At 42.1% G+C, this 18,029-nt stretch overlaps 1 protein-coding gene across 1 annotated transcript in view; it reads right to left on the bottom strand.

Moving 5' to 3' along the window:
* LOC126175756 (melanotransferrin) overlaps window positions 1-18,029 on the bottom strand; it is a 140,313-nt gene that overhangs the window by 87,156 nt on the left and 35,128 nt on the right. The window contains exons 5-6 of the mRNA XM_049922723.1: window positions 7,763-7,880; window positions 782-961 (exon numbers count right to left, since the gene is read on the bottom strand). Of these exons, the coding sequence (XP_049778680.1) occupies window positions 782-961; window positions 7,763-7,880 (298 nt within the window). The remainder of the gene's footprint in view (window positions 1-781; window positions 962-7,762; window positions 7,881-18,029) is intronic.

The raw sequence follows: 18,029 nt of genomic DNA, 5'->3' as shown, positions 1-18,029 counted from the left end.
GAAATCCCAATCTGAATACTTCCTCACTAACAGAATCATTAAAATTACTGTTTATTTGACATTTCTCAAGTTGTGCTCATGTTGCCACAGTGACTGTCAGCGGCACCTCATCTGAGACTTGGACAACTGAGAGTGGGCTGCTAACATAGGCAGAATGCTCTTCTGCCCACTGCACACTATTTGCATCCATCACACTATGGAAACCCTAGAAGTGAGGTTTGTTGTGTCTCATTAGCAATGGTGGAGAGCCTGCGCAGGACATTGCAAGCTCTTACTGAAGTGCAAATACTAAGTGTCAGCTGACAAATCATTTTTATAAGATTATAAATTAATGAAGAAATGCAACAAAAACTTCTGAATGAAGACTGCTGAATTTATGTTTGAACCTAAGTGCTCCTTAACATCAATCTTATTAATTATCCCATCTTGCTCAATCAGGAGAGGTAGTATTTTGCAAACCACTCAGAATCTGTTCAGTGTGTGCTATCTTTTAGATAACCCTGGAGGTTTCAAGTATCATTACTCATATGAAGCACAGTTAATAAGAACAAGAAGGTTGAAGTTTAATGTTCCATTGATGTCAAGGTAATCAGAGACAGAGCACAAGCTTTGGTTGAGAAAGGATGGGGAAGGAAATTGGGCATGTCCTTCTCAAAGGAACCACCACGACATCTGCTGTTGGAAACCACAAAAAATCTTAATCTGGTGGCCAGATGGGGATCTGAACTGATGTCCTCCTGATTACAATTCCACACAGTGTACAAGAAAATAATTTACTAACCAAAATTTGATCCAGTACCCAGCATCGAGTCCACTGTTGTATGTTTTAAAAAAGCAATATCACCAGCTTCAAGAAGGCACTGGAAGGCACCCTCAGAGTCAGCATATGGATCAGCACTTGTGCAACGTTGCCCAGGAACTGTACTAGCACAAAGCTGACACAGCTGGTCAGAGTTATCACCTGGAAAACAAAACAAAAACAGTGATGATTTAAGGCAACACTTTGATATCTGTACAATTACATGGTACATTATCCAACTCTTACTTACTTTGTAAACTTAACAATTTCAGATGACACTTACAGTATTATTTAAACAAAAGGACCTGCATATTAAGAGAGGGGCTTAAATAGAACTTAATGCTCATGACAGAAAAACTAAATGCTACATGGAGATCAAACTTAGATCTTTGTTTTTTGCCGATAAAATGCCATTGACAGCTACCGAAGAATGTCTCAGTGACTGGTGACAAACAAGCTACATCTTGATACCTGTTTTCAAATCCCCATGCAAAATAGAGGAACATCTCTGGGCGAAAGCACACTTCTTTATGGAGAGTGGCTCAACAATGCAGTGATCCATGCTGTAAATATTGCTTATACTGCTTACATGGCTGTGGTTGACTGTGCATGTAAACTCCAAATAAGAAGTCAATAATCGTAGCTTTGGACATAATATAAGATAGTTAAATGGAAAACAGTTGTCAATTAGCAGAATGCAAAACTGGTAATCAATCTGAGAAAATGGTAAATGGAATTACACTTAAAGGAGTCATATGTACTGTATAAGAGAACAAAGAGTACAAGCTACAAGAGATATTATAAATAGGGAAGATAAAAGATATCTGATAATAAAAAATTACATGTGAGTCAGCAGTGCACTACATAAAAGAAATGACAAATCTTCTGAAATATCAATTAGAAAGAAGCTGTTCAAAAATCAAATACAATTCAGGAAGGTAGGAAAGTTATAAACACGCATATATAAGCAAACAAATGAAGTATAAAACATGGAAAGATGTGAGTAAATGGAACAAAAAATAAGTAACCAAAATTTTTAAACAGTAAGAAAAACTAATCTGCAACTTTTGGTAAGATGCAAACTATATCTCTTATTAATTTCCAATCTGTTCTATTCTGCCATCACTCTTTGGCTTAGATTCACTAGCATATTTCTGATCCATTCTTCCTGCAAAACGGTTCTGCTAATTTTCCAACAATCATCACACCTTAGTTTGTCAAACATCATTTTACATTTTTTTTCCTTTTTCCAATTATGTTCAGGTTCTACATGAGCTTTTCAAGTACTGGAAAAAAAACTGGGTGGAATACAAACAATGCAATGAGCTATGACACCATTTGCTATATACTGGAAGAAGTGAGCAGCAGATAGGAACACAAAAAAGAATTAGTTCAGCATAAAAAATGCATTCTTCTTCCAAATGTCACTGTGCTATTGGATTGACTTGGTAAGGAGTTGTGTTGGGTGGAGGAGGTGAGATGAACAAGGAGAAGGCATGGGAAAGGTAGAGGAAAAGGCTATGAGAAGGAAGGACAGGACGGGAAATGGCTAAGAATACTGCATCAGAGAGTTTTCTGCTGTGCAAACAGGGAGTTTTACACAAGGTGATATAGGGAGTGGGTATGCAGTAAGAATAGGTCATGAAAAGACTGGTGGGAAAGGAAACCACTGAGAGAATAGTGTTGAAAAAGTTCACAGATCCAAAGAATTAAGAGTCAATGTAAATAGATGAGGCAAGAGTGAATACTACTACCTTTCATTTTATGCTGAGACAAGGAACATCTGCCCAAAGTCTTTATAATCCATTCCAAAGTAATATTTAGCTATTCATTCAACTAGCCCAATCTTATGCCACTAAAACTTCCAGCACTTTGACACATGAATCATATCCAAATGACAGTTCCAGATGAAAAACATGTCCCATATATTGCCCAACATATCTTATTCCATCAAAGGCAAGGCCATCTGTGAAAGCAGTTTTGTCATACACCAACTCCACTGTCACCCATGATCTGCCTTTTATGTGGACTTTACCATTAACCAGCAGGCCACCTGCACACCACCAAATTGAGGTCCACAGCAAAGGCTAATTACTCAGTGATAAGAGCATGCCAAGAATACAAAACAGTTCACTTTAACATCTACTAAGCAACCCATGACATGTGCGTTCTCTGTCTAACCCAGACTTCTCTGAATTGCGTAGGTGAGAAGTGTCCATTCAACACGTCTTCCGCCTTTGCTAAAAAAAAAACGTATTCTATACTAAGGTCTGCCACATTCCCTACCACCTAGCCCACAGAAATAAGCTGCTTATTACTCAGTACTTCACTCAGGATTTTTATTTTTAATTCAACTTATGATCCTAAGAGTCTAAAAAACATCTTCCACAGTGTCCAACAACACCTATCTTGACCATCACCACGTGCATCACTTTACTATATTTGCTCAAACTACATTAACCTTTCTCCAGTACTGAATTCCTAACCACTGGCCATCCCTTTTCTTTGCCACTTCCCCTCTCTTGCTTCTCCCTTGCTACATTTTTCCCATATCACCTAATATAGCTCATCACGTCTCCCAACACTTGCAATGGGAGTGACGGTGTAAAGTACACTTACATGTGACTGGATAGAGAATGCACTACAGGGAGAGCTGTAACATATATTTCCTTGGTGGCAGTTAAAAGGAAGAGAAATAAGTAATTTAACATAGCAGCACATAATTATGAATTAGCCTAGGGACAGACATGTTACAAACCTGCTGGTACAATGTGCTTAGTAATTCAACACACATCATAATACATTTAATCTTTTCAGAATATTCAGTCACTGTTGTTTTAGATTTCTATGCCATCTCCAATTTTATTCCTTCAATGTATCACACCCTAGTGGCTATACAGCACCATTACTATTTGAAGGGTCATTGACCATAAAATACCACTGTGACTTCCACATAAAAAGTAGAAGTGAACATTCAATTGGACCTGCAGGTTTGACATGTAGATCGTGAAATACTTAAATGACATGACGCGATGAGTAATTGGACACTTTGCCTTCAAACGGTGTGAGAGCAGTTTCCCCAGTAAATCCATCCATAAAATAGGAATTCATTAACAAGTTCAATATTGTGACATCAATAGGCTATCTACAATGACTGGCAGACACATGCTATTTAAGACTGAAAGTATTATTATTTCACAAAAGTACATAACGTTACCTCTTACTACATTAACAGTGATAACAGAATTAAGTCACAAGAGGGGTAAGTCTCAGCTTCCCTAGAAATATCATTTGTTTCTTTAAGAAAAACGAATGTGGTTTCTAAACAGAGATCGGTTCTACCTTGCATATACATAGTCTCTGAATTTTCTTTAAGGCTTGTTAATTAATCATTACACACTATTCATAATATAATAGTTTTTAACAAGGAGAAAGTTCTTCATATAAAAAAGTTTTTAATAAGTATAATTTACACCCTGGCAACTGTATACAAGCATGAAGCTTCATCCTAGTACTTCAGCAGCATCAGCAGTACCGAATAATAGTGAAGCTAAACAGACAAAATATTGTATCAGCATGACATTCACAACCAGCTGCATCTTTAGTTACTGTCTGGTATTTTCAGTTCTCTTTATATCTAGTCAAATCAAGGGCTGGAAAACTTTTTCTTGCACCTGATGTGTACATTGCCCAGCAGAGCAGATCAATAAGGCAGGTTGATACTGTTACCACACAACACATCTGTTATGCATGGTAGCACGTGGCAGCGGCTGAAAAAATACATTTCTGCCCAATACTCCACTCCTATTGGAGCTAGGAGATTCCAGACATACCCAAATATATGCTGCTTGATACAGAGTGTCCCAGCTAACTCTAGCACCACATATTTCTGAAATGAAACAAAATGTGAAAAATGCAACTGGCCAGGATGCATCTACACCAGGGGCTCACACAACAGGCACAAATACACAATCCATATATGTAAACAAACATCACTTTCAACACAAAAGTTACTTTTTTTAAAAATTGCACATCTATATTTTTCTATCGAAATGAAAACTGGAGGTACAATAAGTGACGTCTGACTTGTTTTCACTGTTCTAAACCTCACACCTTCTTAAATATGTAGACTTTAAAGTATGGCAATGGCACCACAGTTTTACTGTAATTCACTGAGCAAGAGTTGCCTACAGCAGGCTCTAAGACAGTGCTGGCAATCCACATTATGGCATCACGGCAGAAACTGTGGCATTATCACCAATTGTACCTCTAGTTTTCATATCAGTGGAAAGAAGGTACATGTGTCAGTTAAAAAAAGTGCTGAAAGTAATGTTTGTTTGTTATTTGTAGGGAAAGCGCTTTCCTGCCCATTGTGTGAGCCCCCGACATGGCTGCATCCCTGGTCAATTGCATTTTTCACAATTTGTTTCATTTCACATGAGGTGGCAAAGATAGGTGGGGCATCCTGGATGTGTGTAACCTTTTCCCCACTGCTTCACTCACATAGGCATTTGATATATATATTGCCACATATCTCCTCCTCCCCCTCTCACTGACCATATATTCCTCTCCCTCACTTTGTCTATATCCTTTTCCACCTCTCTCAGACCATATCATCCTCCTCCTCATCTTCCTTTTCCACCTGCCCAGTACTCTCTACATTTTCCACTTGCCTCCTGCATCTCCCCATCTGTCCAGATCTTCCTCATCTCTCTCTCTCTCTCTCTCTCTCTCTCTCTCTCTCTCTCTCTCTCTCTCTCTCTGTCCATCTCCTTCAGCCCTCTTTCCTTACCTATTTCCTCCTCCCCAACTCTCCCTATTCATCCCATCCTGAGTCCTCTCTCTATCCACCTCCTCCTCCCCCTCTAATTGTCTCCTCCTCCTCTGTCTGTCCATCTCTTCTCTATCCATCTCAACCTTCCTCTCAGCTGTGCCCATCTGCACTTGTAGCCCTTGCCAACACAGGTTGATAAAGCAGGCCAATACTACACCCACAACACCTCTGTTGTGCAGGGCAGCCTACACATCAGCTGTTTGAAAACTGTTTCCCAGTCCCTGACAAATAGGCTGCCATGCAAACCAGGTCAATGAAGTAAGCCGACACTACTACAACCCAACATGCCTGTTGCGCAGCACATCCTACACATCAGGGTCTGGAAAACTGTGGAGTTTTCTTTTTGTGTGGTTAATTTGGTTGATATCGAGAACCCAGAAAAATATACGTGCCACTTCACATACATACACTATACTTTTCCCTGCAGCTTCACTCGCATCTGTGATTTGATACGTATATTGCAGACATCTCCTCCTCCTCCTCTCTCTCTGTGTTCACCTTTTCCTCCCTCCCATCTCTCTGCCCTCCTCATCCTTCTAAATCAACTCCTTCCCATTCCTTATCTCCTTCTCCTCCCCTTCTCTTTTTCCATATCCTCCACCCCTCTCTATGAAGTCATCATCCCCCCCCCCCCTCATTCTGTCCATATCCTCTTCCCCCCACTCTGTCAATACTCTCCTGCCCCTCTTCCTTTTCCACCTGTCCACTACCCTTCTACACATTGCACCCACCTCCTGCATCTCACCCTGTTCAATGTATATCCTTTCCCCTCCTCTCTCTGTCTGTCACCACTTCGCCTAACTCACTCTCCTTCTCCTGCATCCCCTATCTCCGAACATCTCTTCCCCTCTCATTTCTCAGTCCAGCTCATTCTCTCCCTCTCTCACAATCCATCTCCTGTCTCCTCTTTGCATTCATTTAACTGGTAGCTCTTTATTTGGATCTATTAGAAGCAAAATTCTTCACTTCTACACAATCAGAGACTCCTGCATGATTTATAGCAGTTTTATAAATATGAGTTGCAGTCTTCCTTGTTCTATCTTTCCTTATAACATTCAAGTAATCTGTCACGCAATGTTCTGATTTTCTGATTAATATTCTGTTGCATGTACTTTGGACAGCCCTTAAAAAAATTTACGGTAAACACTTGGTTAGATATACCTGAAATCACTTTACGTCGTTTTTGTAAACTGCCGTCTAGTAGTCAATGAATGCATTGTAAACAAGCATGATATATTCTCTGTAATATCTATTAGTTGTGCTACGTTGAACAGTCAGTGGAATGTCTCTATATGTGTAAGCCATTTTTAATGTCTTTTTGAACTGTTTGCACTATCACAAATACATGCCACTGAATTATGTTAGCATATATTTTGCAGATCCTGTAATTTATAGTTTTCATTCTTTATATTTTTTCAATTCTGGGCATAAAAAAGCTACATTCTGTTTCGCAGGTGGATATCTGCAAGTCCAACAACAGCTTAAGATGCTCACCCATCAAATTTTAAAATTCAATTGCGCACATTTCAGCAATTCAGATTTTCTGTCATTATATCATTGAGTTTATTTTCAAATGTTGAGAAAAATTATCATTTGGTCTACATAAATATTTCTGTATAGTTGCATTCCCCAGTCCTACGTGGTCTCCACTCTTGCGAGTCCAGAGATCTGTAAAATACTGTGGCCACTCCTTCTGTAGAATTGGGTCAGCGGTGAGCTTATCTTTCCTATTTAGAGCAAATGTCCTAGTATGTGGTACATTCTTTCTTGCCTGCCATGAGCACCTCAACTCTGTCTTTTGCTATGGCCTTCTTTTCCTAACTTATCTAGAGAGAAAATATTTTATCCTTGGTGTTCTTTAACTGTTGTAAATCAACTTCTCTAGCTTGCTTAACTGGATTTGGTTGCAATAGCTCATAAAGTAACAAAGACTATTATATTATCACAGAGGAAAAATGATGAAATTCCTCAAAAGACAGTCAAGTGATGTGAAGTAAGTATTTCTACTACCAAGTGCTCCACTCTCAATTTCTTTCATAAAAAAACTTGCAAATCACATATAGAACAATGACACAGATGAGGTTTAAAATGTAACCCTCCGAAAGAGAATAACTTCCATATTAACTTACCAATCGGATTATATTTATCTATCAAAGAATTCACAGCACAACTTGGGCCAAAAAAGTTTATGGCTGATTTCACATGATTATTGCAATCTATCACTTCCATTCCACCTTCTCTCATAAGCTGAAAATAAAACCATCACTGTTATGTAACAGAAAACCAAAGAATTGCAATACAAACAGAGCTACTCACATGTAAACATGGTTACAGTTACCTAATGTAAAATACAGTGATTATGTCTCTAGCAGTATGATACAATAAACTTCTTTGTAAACTCTGTTCAATGATAATGAAGCAACAGGAGAAAAGAATATGTAATAATACAGAAGTTAGTACACTTAGAAAAATGTCAAATCAAGATGCAGAGCATGCATCAAAGGAATATCAGGAAGGAACAGCCGAGGTTAAAACAGCCAACAACTGGAAAAGATGAGGATCTGAAAGGAAAGACAATCAATACGTAGGAATAATTTGATAGAAAATAAATATAAAATAGTACAAGTTTGTAGGTATCCATGGGAAGTGTCACTTTGATTAAATAATGTTGGATATTTGGCTACGTCATTACAAAACAGTAAAGCAACTAATTGCTGATGTTTCTACCAACTTTGCAGCAGTCCTTTACAGGGTGCTTAACTATAGTAAATGTAGTTAACCGCCCTATAAGGGCAACTGCATAGTAGGTTGAAATGTCAGCAATTAGTTGTTTAGTGTTTTATAATGACGTGGCCTAATACCCAAAATAATTTTATTCAATCGTAAAACACAGTTCTGAATAACAAATTATTTAGGAATAGAGGAGATGACTCACTGAAAGCCAGAAGTTCTGCATCATCAACAGAAACACAACAGAGCCTCACTCTGCTAGCATTCACATTGAAATTCGTTTCTCAAGCTGTAAGAGAAAAACACACACGCACGCGCACCCGCACCCGCACCGGCACTCGCACGCGCGCACACGCACACACGCACTATCGGGTGGGGGATGTGGGGACAGTGAGTAACCCTAGGTTTAGGTTAGGGAGGTTTTGTGATCGAAGGATGTGTTTTATGGATAGCTCTCATCTGCGCAGCTCAGAAAAGCTCTGGTGGTGGGGAGGATCCAGATGGCATGGGTTGTGAAGCAGCCACTGAAATCTCGCATGTTGTGCCACTGGGTGGTGCAACTTGCCTTTGGCAACAGTTTGACAATGGCCATTCATTCTGGTTGATAGCTGGTTGGTTGCCATATCAATGTTAAACACTGTGCAGTGGTGGCAGCAGAGCTAGTATAATAACATGGCTGCTTTCACAAGTGGTCCAGCCTCTGATAGGGTAGGATAAGGCTGTGATGGGACTGGAGTAGGAGGTGCTTAGTGGGTGGATAGAGCAGGTCTTGGATCTGGGTCTTCCACAAGGGTATGATTCCTGTGGCACTGTGGCAGGGGATTGGGGGTGGGAGTAGCATAGGCACGGAATAAAGTGTTGTGGAGGTTGGATGAGTGGTGAAACACCACTCTGGGTGGAGATGGAAGTATCTTGGGTAGGAAAGCCCTGACAAAGGACATGGTTCAGTCATTCCAGTCCCGAGTTGTATTGGGTGACACTTCTTTGTGGTTGGTTTTTGGGATGGATGTGAGGATATGGCACAGGAGATCGGTTTGTTTATTAGGTCTGCGCGGGAGGGGGGATTGCCTGTCTGTGAATCCTTTGTGAGGCCTTTAACATACAGAGTGAGGGAGTTCTCATCATTGCAGATGCATATGCCATGGGTGGCCAGGCTGTGTGTGGGGATATGGCACAGGAGATCAGTTTGTTTATTAGGTCTGTGGGGGGGAGGGGGGGGGGGGATTGCCTGTCTGTGAAGCCTTTGTGAGGCCTTTAACATACAGGGTGAGGGAGTTCTCATCATTGCAGATGCATATGCCATGGGTGGCCAGGCTTTATGGGAGTGACTTTTTAGCGTGGAAGGAGTAGCAGCTGTCGAAGTGCAGGTACTGTTGGTGATTGGTGGGTTTGATGTGGACTGAGGTGTGCATTGGGCCATCTGAGAGGAGAAGATAGGTAGGCATCTAGGAAGGTGGCATGATGGGTGGAGGAGGACGAGGTGAACTGGATGGGAGAGACAGTGTTGAGGCTGTGGAGGAATGAGAATAAGGTGTCCTGGTCTTGAGTCCAGATTATAGAGATATCATCAATAAACCTGAACCAGATTCCAAACCTACCATTTCATTCCTTGTACATCTAACCAACTACATTCTAATGCATAACTATTTCAGTTTTGAAGGTAAGGTATATAAACAAATTTGTAGCAGAGCCATGAGCACCCATCCTGCCAACCTCTTCAGGGGCCACCAAGAGGAAACATTTCCAGCTTCCCAAAACCCAAAACCTTGGCCCGGTTCATGTTTACAGACAACATCTTTATAATCTGGACTCAAGGCCAGGACACCTTATACTCATTCCTCCACAATCTCAACACCTTCTCTCCCACCCACTTCACCTGGCCCTCCTCCAACCATCGTGCCACCTTTCTAGATGCTGATCTCCTCCTCTCAAATGGTTCCAACCACACCTCAGTCCACAACAAACCTACCAAAAACCAGCAGTACCTGCAGTTTGACAGCTGTCACCCCTTCCACACCAAAAAATAACTCCCATACAGCCTGGCCACCTGTGGTAGACGCAGCTGCAGTGATGAGAACCCCCTTGCCCTCTATGCTGAAGGCCTCACAAAGGCCTTCGCAGATAGACAATACCCCCAGATCTAATACACAAACAGATCTCCTGTGCCATACCCCCACACACACCTGATTCTCACATCCATCCCAAGAATAAGCCACAAAGAAGTGTCCCCCTTGTCACCCGATAGAAACTGGGACTGAAATGACTGAACAATATCCTTTGTCAGGGTTTTGATTATCTATCATCATGCCCTGAAATGAGGGACATCCTACCCAAGATGTCTCCATCTCCTCCCAGAGTGGTGTTCCACCAGCCACCTAACCTCCACAACATTCTACTCCATCTTTATGCTACTCCTACCCCCAATCCCCTGCCACAGGAATCATACTCTTGTGGAAGACCCAGATCCAAGACCTACCCTATCCACCCACCGAGCACCTCCTACTGCAGTCCTGTCACAGACTTATCCTACCCCATCAGAGGCTGGGCCACCTGTGAAAGCAGCCACATTATATACCAGCTCTACTGCAACCACTGTACAGTGTTTTACATTGGTATGACAACTAACCAGCTGTCAACCATAATGAATGGCCACCGTCAAACTGTTGTCAAAAGCAAGGTGCAACACTCAGTGGCACAACATGCAGTAGAGCATAACATGCTAAATTTCAATGGCTGCTTCACAACCCATGCCATCTGAATCCTCCCCACCACCACCACCTTCTCTGAGCTGTGCAGATGGGAGCTATCCTCACGGTAAATCCTTTACTCCTGTAACCTCCCTGGCCTAAACCTAAGGTAACTCACAATACCACCACCCAATAATATATATATTAGCCACTTCCTCATCTCCTCAAACCCAGAACCTCCCACAGAAGAACCACAAAAGTGCCCCACTTGTGACAGGATACTTTCCGGGACTGGATCAGATTCTGAATGTGGCTCTCCAGCAGGGATATGACTTCCTCAAATCCTGCCCTGAAATGAGATCCATCCTTCATGAAATCCTCCCCACTCCACCAAGAGTGTCTTTCCGCCGTCCACCTAACCTTCGTAACCTCTTAGTACATCCCTATGAAATCCCCAAACCACCTTCCCTACCCTCTGGCTCCTACCCTTGTAACCGCCCCCGGTGTAAAACCTGTCCCATGCACCCTCCCACCACCACCTACTCCAGTCCTGTAACCCGGAAGGTGTACACAATCAAAGGCAGAGCCACGTGTGAAAGCACCCACGTGATCTACCAACTGACCTGCCTACACTGTGATGCATTCTATGTGGGAATGACCAGCAACAAACTGTCCATTCGCATGAATGGACACAGGCAGACAGTGTTTGTTGGTAATGAGGATCACCCTGTGGCTAAACATGCCTTGGTGCACGACCAGCACATCTTGGCGCAGTGTTACACCGTCCGGGTTATCTGGATACTTCCTACTAACACCAACCTATCCGAACTCCGGAGATGGGAACTTGCTCTTCAATATATCCTCTCTTCCCGTTATCCACCAGGCCTCAATCTCCGCTAATTTCAAGTTGCCGCCACTCATACCTCACCTGTCATTCAACAACATCTTTGCCTCTGCACTTCTGCCTCGACTGACATCTCTGCCCAAACTCTTTGTCTTTAAATATGTCTGCTTGTGTCTATATGTGTGGATGGATATGTGTGTGTGTGCGAGTGTATACCCGTCCTTTTTTCCCCATAAGGTAAGTCTTTCCGCTCCCGGGACTGGAATGACTCCTTACCCTCTCCCTTAAAACCCACATCCTTTCGTCTTTCCCTCTCCTTCCCTCTTTCCTGATGAGGCAACAGTTTGTTGCGAAAGCTTGAATTTTGTGTGTATGTTTGTGTTCGTTTGTGTGTCTGTCGACCTGCCAGCACTTTCATTTGGTAAGTCACATCATCTTTGTTTTTATGTATATTTTTCCTTCATGGAATGTTTCCTTCTATTATAACCATATCATTAATTTGAACCCAACAATTACGTTTATTATTGTCGCCTTTGCATTTCGAAATCTTTCCTATCGTCTTATTTCTCTTTTTTCTCTTCATTTTCTCTTTCTGTTTTTAGCAGTAGTTTCACTTTGTATTCACCTTCCCCTTTTACCGTAATCTACTATACAATTTTATCCCGCCTATATATGCTCAACAATACGTAACCCACTTCCCTACCATAACCAAAAAATTTTATTCTCCGCTTTCAACACTACCGCTGCTATAATATCCACCGTTTCTAGTTCAATAACAGCTGCTTTCACGTATTTAACAACCATTTCGGCTAGTTCTAATAACTTTAACTTTATTTCCACTTCCGTTTTTCGCACATCACTGATCATTTTAGCCGCTCCCCACAGGTTTTAACGTCATTATTTCTACAATTGTTAGCCCCATTTTCGTAATCTTTCACCACAACACCACTCCTTTAATACGTTTTTTCGAAATTTTCTCGAAATTTTCCCGAATTTCTCCGTCTTTTAACGTGATTTAGCGGCAACACAACTACCTAACCTTTTTGCACATCGCTGTCTAGCAACCCAAGTTCACCACAGGATCAACTTAACCAACACTTTTTCGCCTTTTTTCATACCAGATCTCCAATTGCTTTCTAGTTCGCCTTCACCTCTTCCCATATATTTCTATCTTTCTTTTTCATTTCAACCTCATGTTAAACTTTCCACCTTCTAATACCATGTCACCCTCACAACACCCCCACAACGACCCCATTAAGTTTTATTTACATTCCCTCCGCAAACATGCCTTCACCCTAGCCAGATTACGCTCACATATTTTATTTTCTCAGGCTTGTCTGACATTTGGCATAACCTCCAAAGGCCTCACACTTAAAGTTCCCATCTCTGGCTGCAACCCTTCTTTCCATCAGTCCCTATACCAGTTCCAAACTGAACAATCCATTGCCCTCACCCACCTAATCCTTCACCTACACATCAACTCAGCCAATGAACACACCCGTCAACTCCTATCCTTAATAAAAGTCCTCAATCTTTCCTCTCCCACATCCACACCGGCTATTCAGAGCATCCTCCTACAGGCCAACCGCCAATTAGAACAGCATGCCACCCTTCACCTCAAAAAACTATCCAATCTCCTCGTTTCCCACCTCCAGAAAGGCAACTCACTCACCCTTCACAACCTTTCCAGCAAACCTCAACCACCTCTCATTGCACACAAACCCAGTCTCTCCCATCTACTCAATCTCCCACTTCCAGCTCCACTCCCTCCAAAACCTCAAAATTCCGATCAACACAATCTGGCACCACAACACCCTAATTCAGTAGTTAACCTTTCCTCCAAACCTCTCTCCCAATCCGAAACCTCTGTCCTATCCAAAGGCCTCACCTTCAGCCCCACTCCCAGATTCAACCAAACAGCCCTCGTCAAAGATTTACTGTCCTACACCCGTACTCTCTGCTGGAAATATCACTTTGCCACGAAGAAAAATGATCCTAATCCTACTCCTAATGATCCAACTCCCCAAGATACTATCCAAATTGAACCATGCCTGGAACAGTTCCGTCCTCCGTCACAGCAGGACCCACTTCCTCTTCCTCAAAATCACCCTCTCCTAACCTTCCAGGAATTTCTGACTTCCAGCCTTGCCTCACAATCCTTCTTAAAAAACCTTAATCCTACTCCCAACATCACCACTGCTGAAGCCCAGGCTATCCGTGATCTGAAGGCTGACCGGTCCATCGTCATTCTTCCGGCGGACAAGGGTTCCACGACCGTGGTACTTGATCGTCGGGAGTATGTGGCTGAGGGGCTGCGTCAGTTTTCAGACAACACTACTTACAAAGTTTGCCAAGGTAATCCCATTCCTGATGTCCAGGCGGAGCTTCAAGGAATCCTCAGAACCTTAGGCCCCCTACAAAACCTTTCAGCTGACTCCATCAACCTCCTGACCCCACCAACACCCCGCACCCCTACCTTCTACCTTCTTCCTAAAATTCACAAACCCAATCATCCCGGCCGCCCCATTGTAGCTGGTTACCAAGCCCCCACAGAACGTATCTCTGCCTACGTAGATCAACACCTTCAACCCATTACATGCAGTCTCCCATCCTTCATCAAAGACACCAACCACTTTCTCGAACGCCTGGAATCCTTACCCAATCCGTTACCCCCAGAAACCATCCTTGTAACCATTGATGCCACTTCCTTATACACAAATATCCCGCACGTCCAGGGCCTCGCTGCGATGGAGCACTTCCTTTCACGCCGATCACCTGCCACCCTACCTAAAACCTCTTTCCTCATTACCTTAGCCAGCTTCATCCTGACCCACAACTTCTTCACTTTTGAAAACCAGACATACCAACAATTAAAGGGAACAGCCATGGGTACCAGGATGGCCCCCTCGTATGCCAACCTATTCATGGGTCGCTTAGAGGAAGCCTTCTTGGTTACCCAGGCCTGCCAACCCAAAGTTTGGTACAGATTTATTGATGACATCTTCATGATCTGGACTCACAGTGAAGAAGAACTCCAGAATTTCCTCTCCAACCTCAACTCCTTTGGTTCCATCAGATTCACCTGGTCCTACTCCAAATCCCATGCCACTTTCCTCGATGTTGACCTTCACCTGTCCAATGGCCAGCTTCACACGTCTGTCCACATCAAACCCACCAACAAGCAACAGTACCTCCATTATGACAGCTGCCACCCATTCCACATCAAACGGTCCCTTCCCAACAGCCTAGGTCTTCGTGGCAAACGAATCTGCTCCAGTCCGGAATCCCTGAAGCATTACACCAACAACCTGACAACAGCTTTCGCATCCCGCAACTACCCTCCCGACCTGGTAAAGAAGCAAATAAACAGAGCCACTTCCTCATCCTCTCAAACCCAGAACCTCCCACAGAAGAACCACAAAAGTGCCCCACTTGTGGCAGGATACTTTCCGGGACTGGATCAGATTCTGAATGTGGCTCTCCAGCAGGGATATGACTTCCTCAAATCCTGCCCTGAAATGAGATCCATCCTTCATGAAATCCTCCCCACTCCACCAAGAGTGTCTTTCCGCCGTCCACCTAACCTTCGTAACCTCTTAGTACATCCCTATGAAATCCCCAAACCACCTTCCCTACCCTCTGGCTCCTACCCTTGTAACCGCCCCCGGTGTAAAACCTGTCCCATGCACCCTCCCACCACCACCTACTCCAGTCCTGTAACCCGGGAAGGTGTACACAATCAAAGGCAGAGCCACGTGTGAAAGCACCCACGTGATCTACCAACTGACCTGCCTACACTGTGATGCATTCTATGTGGGAATGACCAGCAACAAACTGTCCATTCGCATGAATGGACACAGGCAGACAGTGTTTGTTGGTAATGAGGATCACCCTGTGGCTAAACATGCCTTGGTGCACGACCAGCACATCTTGGCGCAGTGTTACACCGTCCGGGTTATCTGGATACTTCCTACTAACACCAACCTATCCGAACTCCGGAGATGGGAACTTGCTCTTCAATATATCCTCTCTTCCCGTTATCCACCAGGCCTCAATCTCCGCTAATTTCAAGTTGCCGCCACTCATACCTCACCTGTCATTCAACAACATCTTTGCCTCTGCACTTCTGCCTCGACTGACATCTCTGCCCAAACTCTTTGTCTTTAAATATGTCTGCTTGTGTCTGTATATGTGTGGATGGATATGTGTGTGTGTGCGAGTGTATACCCGTCCTTTTTTCCCCATAAGGTAAGTCTTTCCGCTCCCGGGACTGGAATGACTCCTTACCCTCTCCCTTAAAACCCACATCCTTTCGTCTTTCCCTCTCCTTCCCTCTTTCCTGATGAGGCAACAGTTTGTTGCGAAAGCTTGAATTTTGTGTGTATGTTTGTGTGTCTGTCGACCTGCCAGCACTTTCATTTGTTTATATATATATATATATATATATATATATATATATATATATATATAAAATAGAGGGAAACATTCCACGTGGGAAAAATATATTTAAAAAGAAAGATGATGAGACTTACCAAACAAAAGCGCTGGCAGGTCGATAGACACACAAACAAACACAAACATACACACAAAATCTAGCTTTCGCAACCAACGGTTGCCTCGTCAGGAAAGAGGGAAGGAGAAGGAAAGACAAAAGGATATGGGTTTTAAGGGAGAGGGTAAGGAGTCATTCCAATCCCGGGAGCGGAAAGACTTACCTTGTCTGCTTGTGTCTTGTATGTGTGGATGGATATGTGTGTGTGTGCGAGCAATACCTGTCCTTTTCTCCCCCTAAGGTAAGTCTTTCCGCTCCCGGGATTGGAATGACTCCTTACCCTCTCCCTTAAAACCCATATCCTTTTGTCTTTCCTTCTCCTTCCCTCTTTCCTGACGAGGCAACCGTTGGTTGCGAAAGCTAGATTTTGTGTGTATGTTTATGTGTCTATCGACCTGCCAGCGCTTTTGTTTGGTAAGTCTCATCATCTTTCTTTTTATATATATATATATATATATATATATATATATATATATATATATATATATATATATATATGTGTGTGTGTGTGTGTGTGTGTGTGTGTGTGTGTGTGTGTGTGTTGTCTCTTCTATGGCTTGAGAAAGGAATTTCATTCCAGAAGTTAGCAAAGTACAGCTCTGTACCTTTTGCTTGTGTGTCTGTCGACAACATAGCACTTCTGCCTTTCAGTGAGTCGTCTCCTTTATCCTAAATAATTTGTTATTTTCAAATAGAACTTTCTGTACATTAAAATACAGTCCTGTAAGATAAACTGGATGATCCCATGCCAAATGGTCTAGTTTTTAGAGAAATTCGGCAGTTGACTTTACGATTTTGTTCAAGTTTGCTGAGCAGGTTTGCTAAATGACAAAGGAAGGTATACAAATTTCTAGGCCTCACATTTCAATACTATGAGAGATGTAGCCTTTTTAGTGAGATACAAGAGTTTAAAAATAATTGATTTTTGCAGTAAACCTTTTTCCTTCAAATATATATATAGCACCAAAAGTAAAACACCAAGTTCACAAAAAGAAGAGCTCACTCAACCAACAATGTGAAGAGAATAAGTTTGAGAAACTCTGGAGAAATTTTGTACTAATTAAATTTATTGACAACTTTTGTATTATTTTGAGCAAAAATAATGAATCAAACGACATGAAACTTACAGAATGAACAGAATGCAAACTTTTCGACCATCTTTCCATTTTTGCAACTTTACAATAATTATTCCGTGAAATGAAGTACTTCAAACATGGTCCAAAATTTTAAAATGTCACTGCAGTATTTTGTCACCTATCACTCAAGAAGCTTCTTCTCACACAGTATTGAAATTTGTGGGCTAGAAATGTCTGGATCCTAAGACATTTGACTTGGACATGGAATTTTATACATAAACCTAAAACTGAATTCTTAATGTTACATGCAGTTACATTGCAGACAACCCTTATGACTGTGAAATTGGCACTAACATGCACTAATAGACCTAAGAGTTTAAAATATAATCAAATGCTCAGACATTTCTGAGATGTGGAAGCCACATTAAAAAGTGCAAAATATTTTATGATTAACCAACTCTCTGGGTTATTAACTTTTTCTTAAATAATTGGACAACCAAATTATTT

The sequence above is a fragment of the Schistocerca cancellata genome, chromosome 3 (genome assembly GCF_023864275.1).
Source record: "Schistocerca cancellata isolate TAMUIC-IGC-003103 chromosome 3, iqSchCanc2.1, whole genome shotgun sequence".
NCBI classification, from domain to species: Eukaryota; Metazoa; Arthropoda; class Insecta; order Orthoptera; family Acrididae; genus Schistocerca; species Schistocerca cancellata.
Note: the sequence above shows the minus strand (reverse complement) of the source record. Positions and strands in the feature narration are given on the sequence as shown.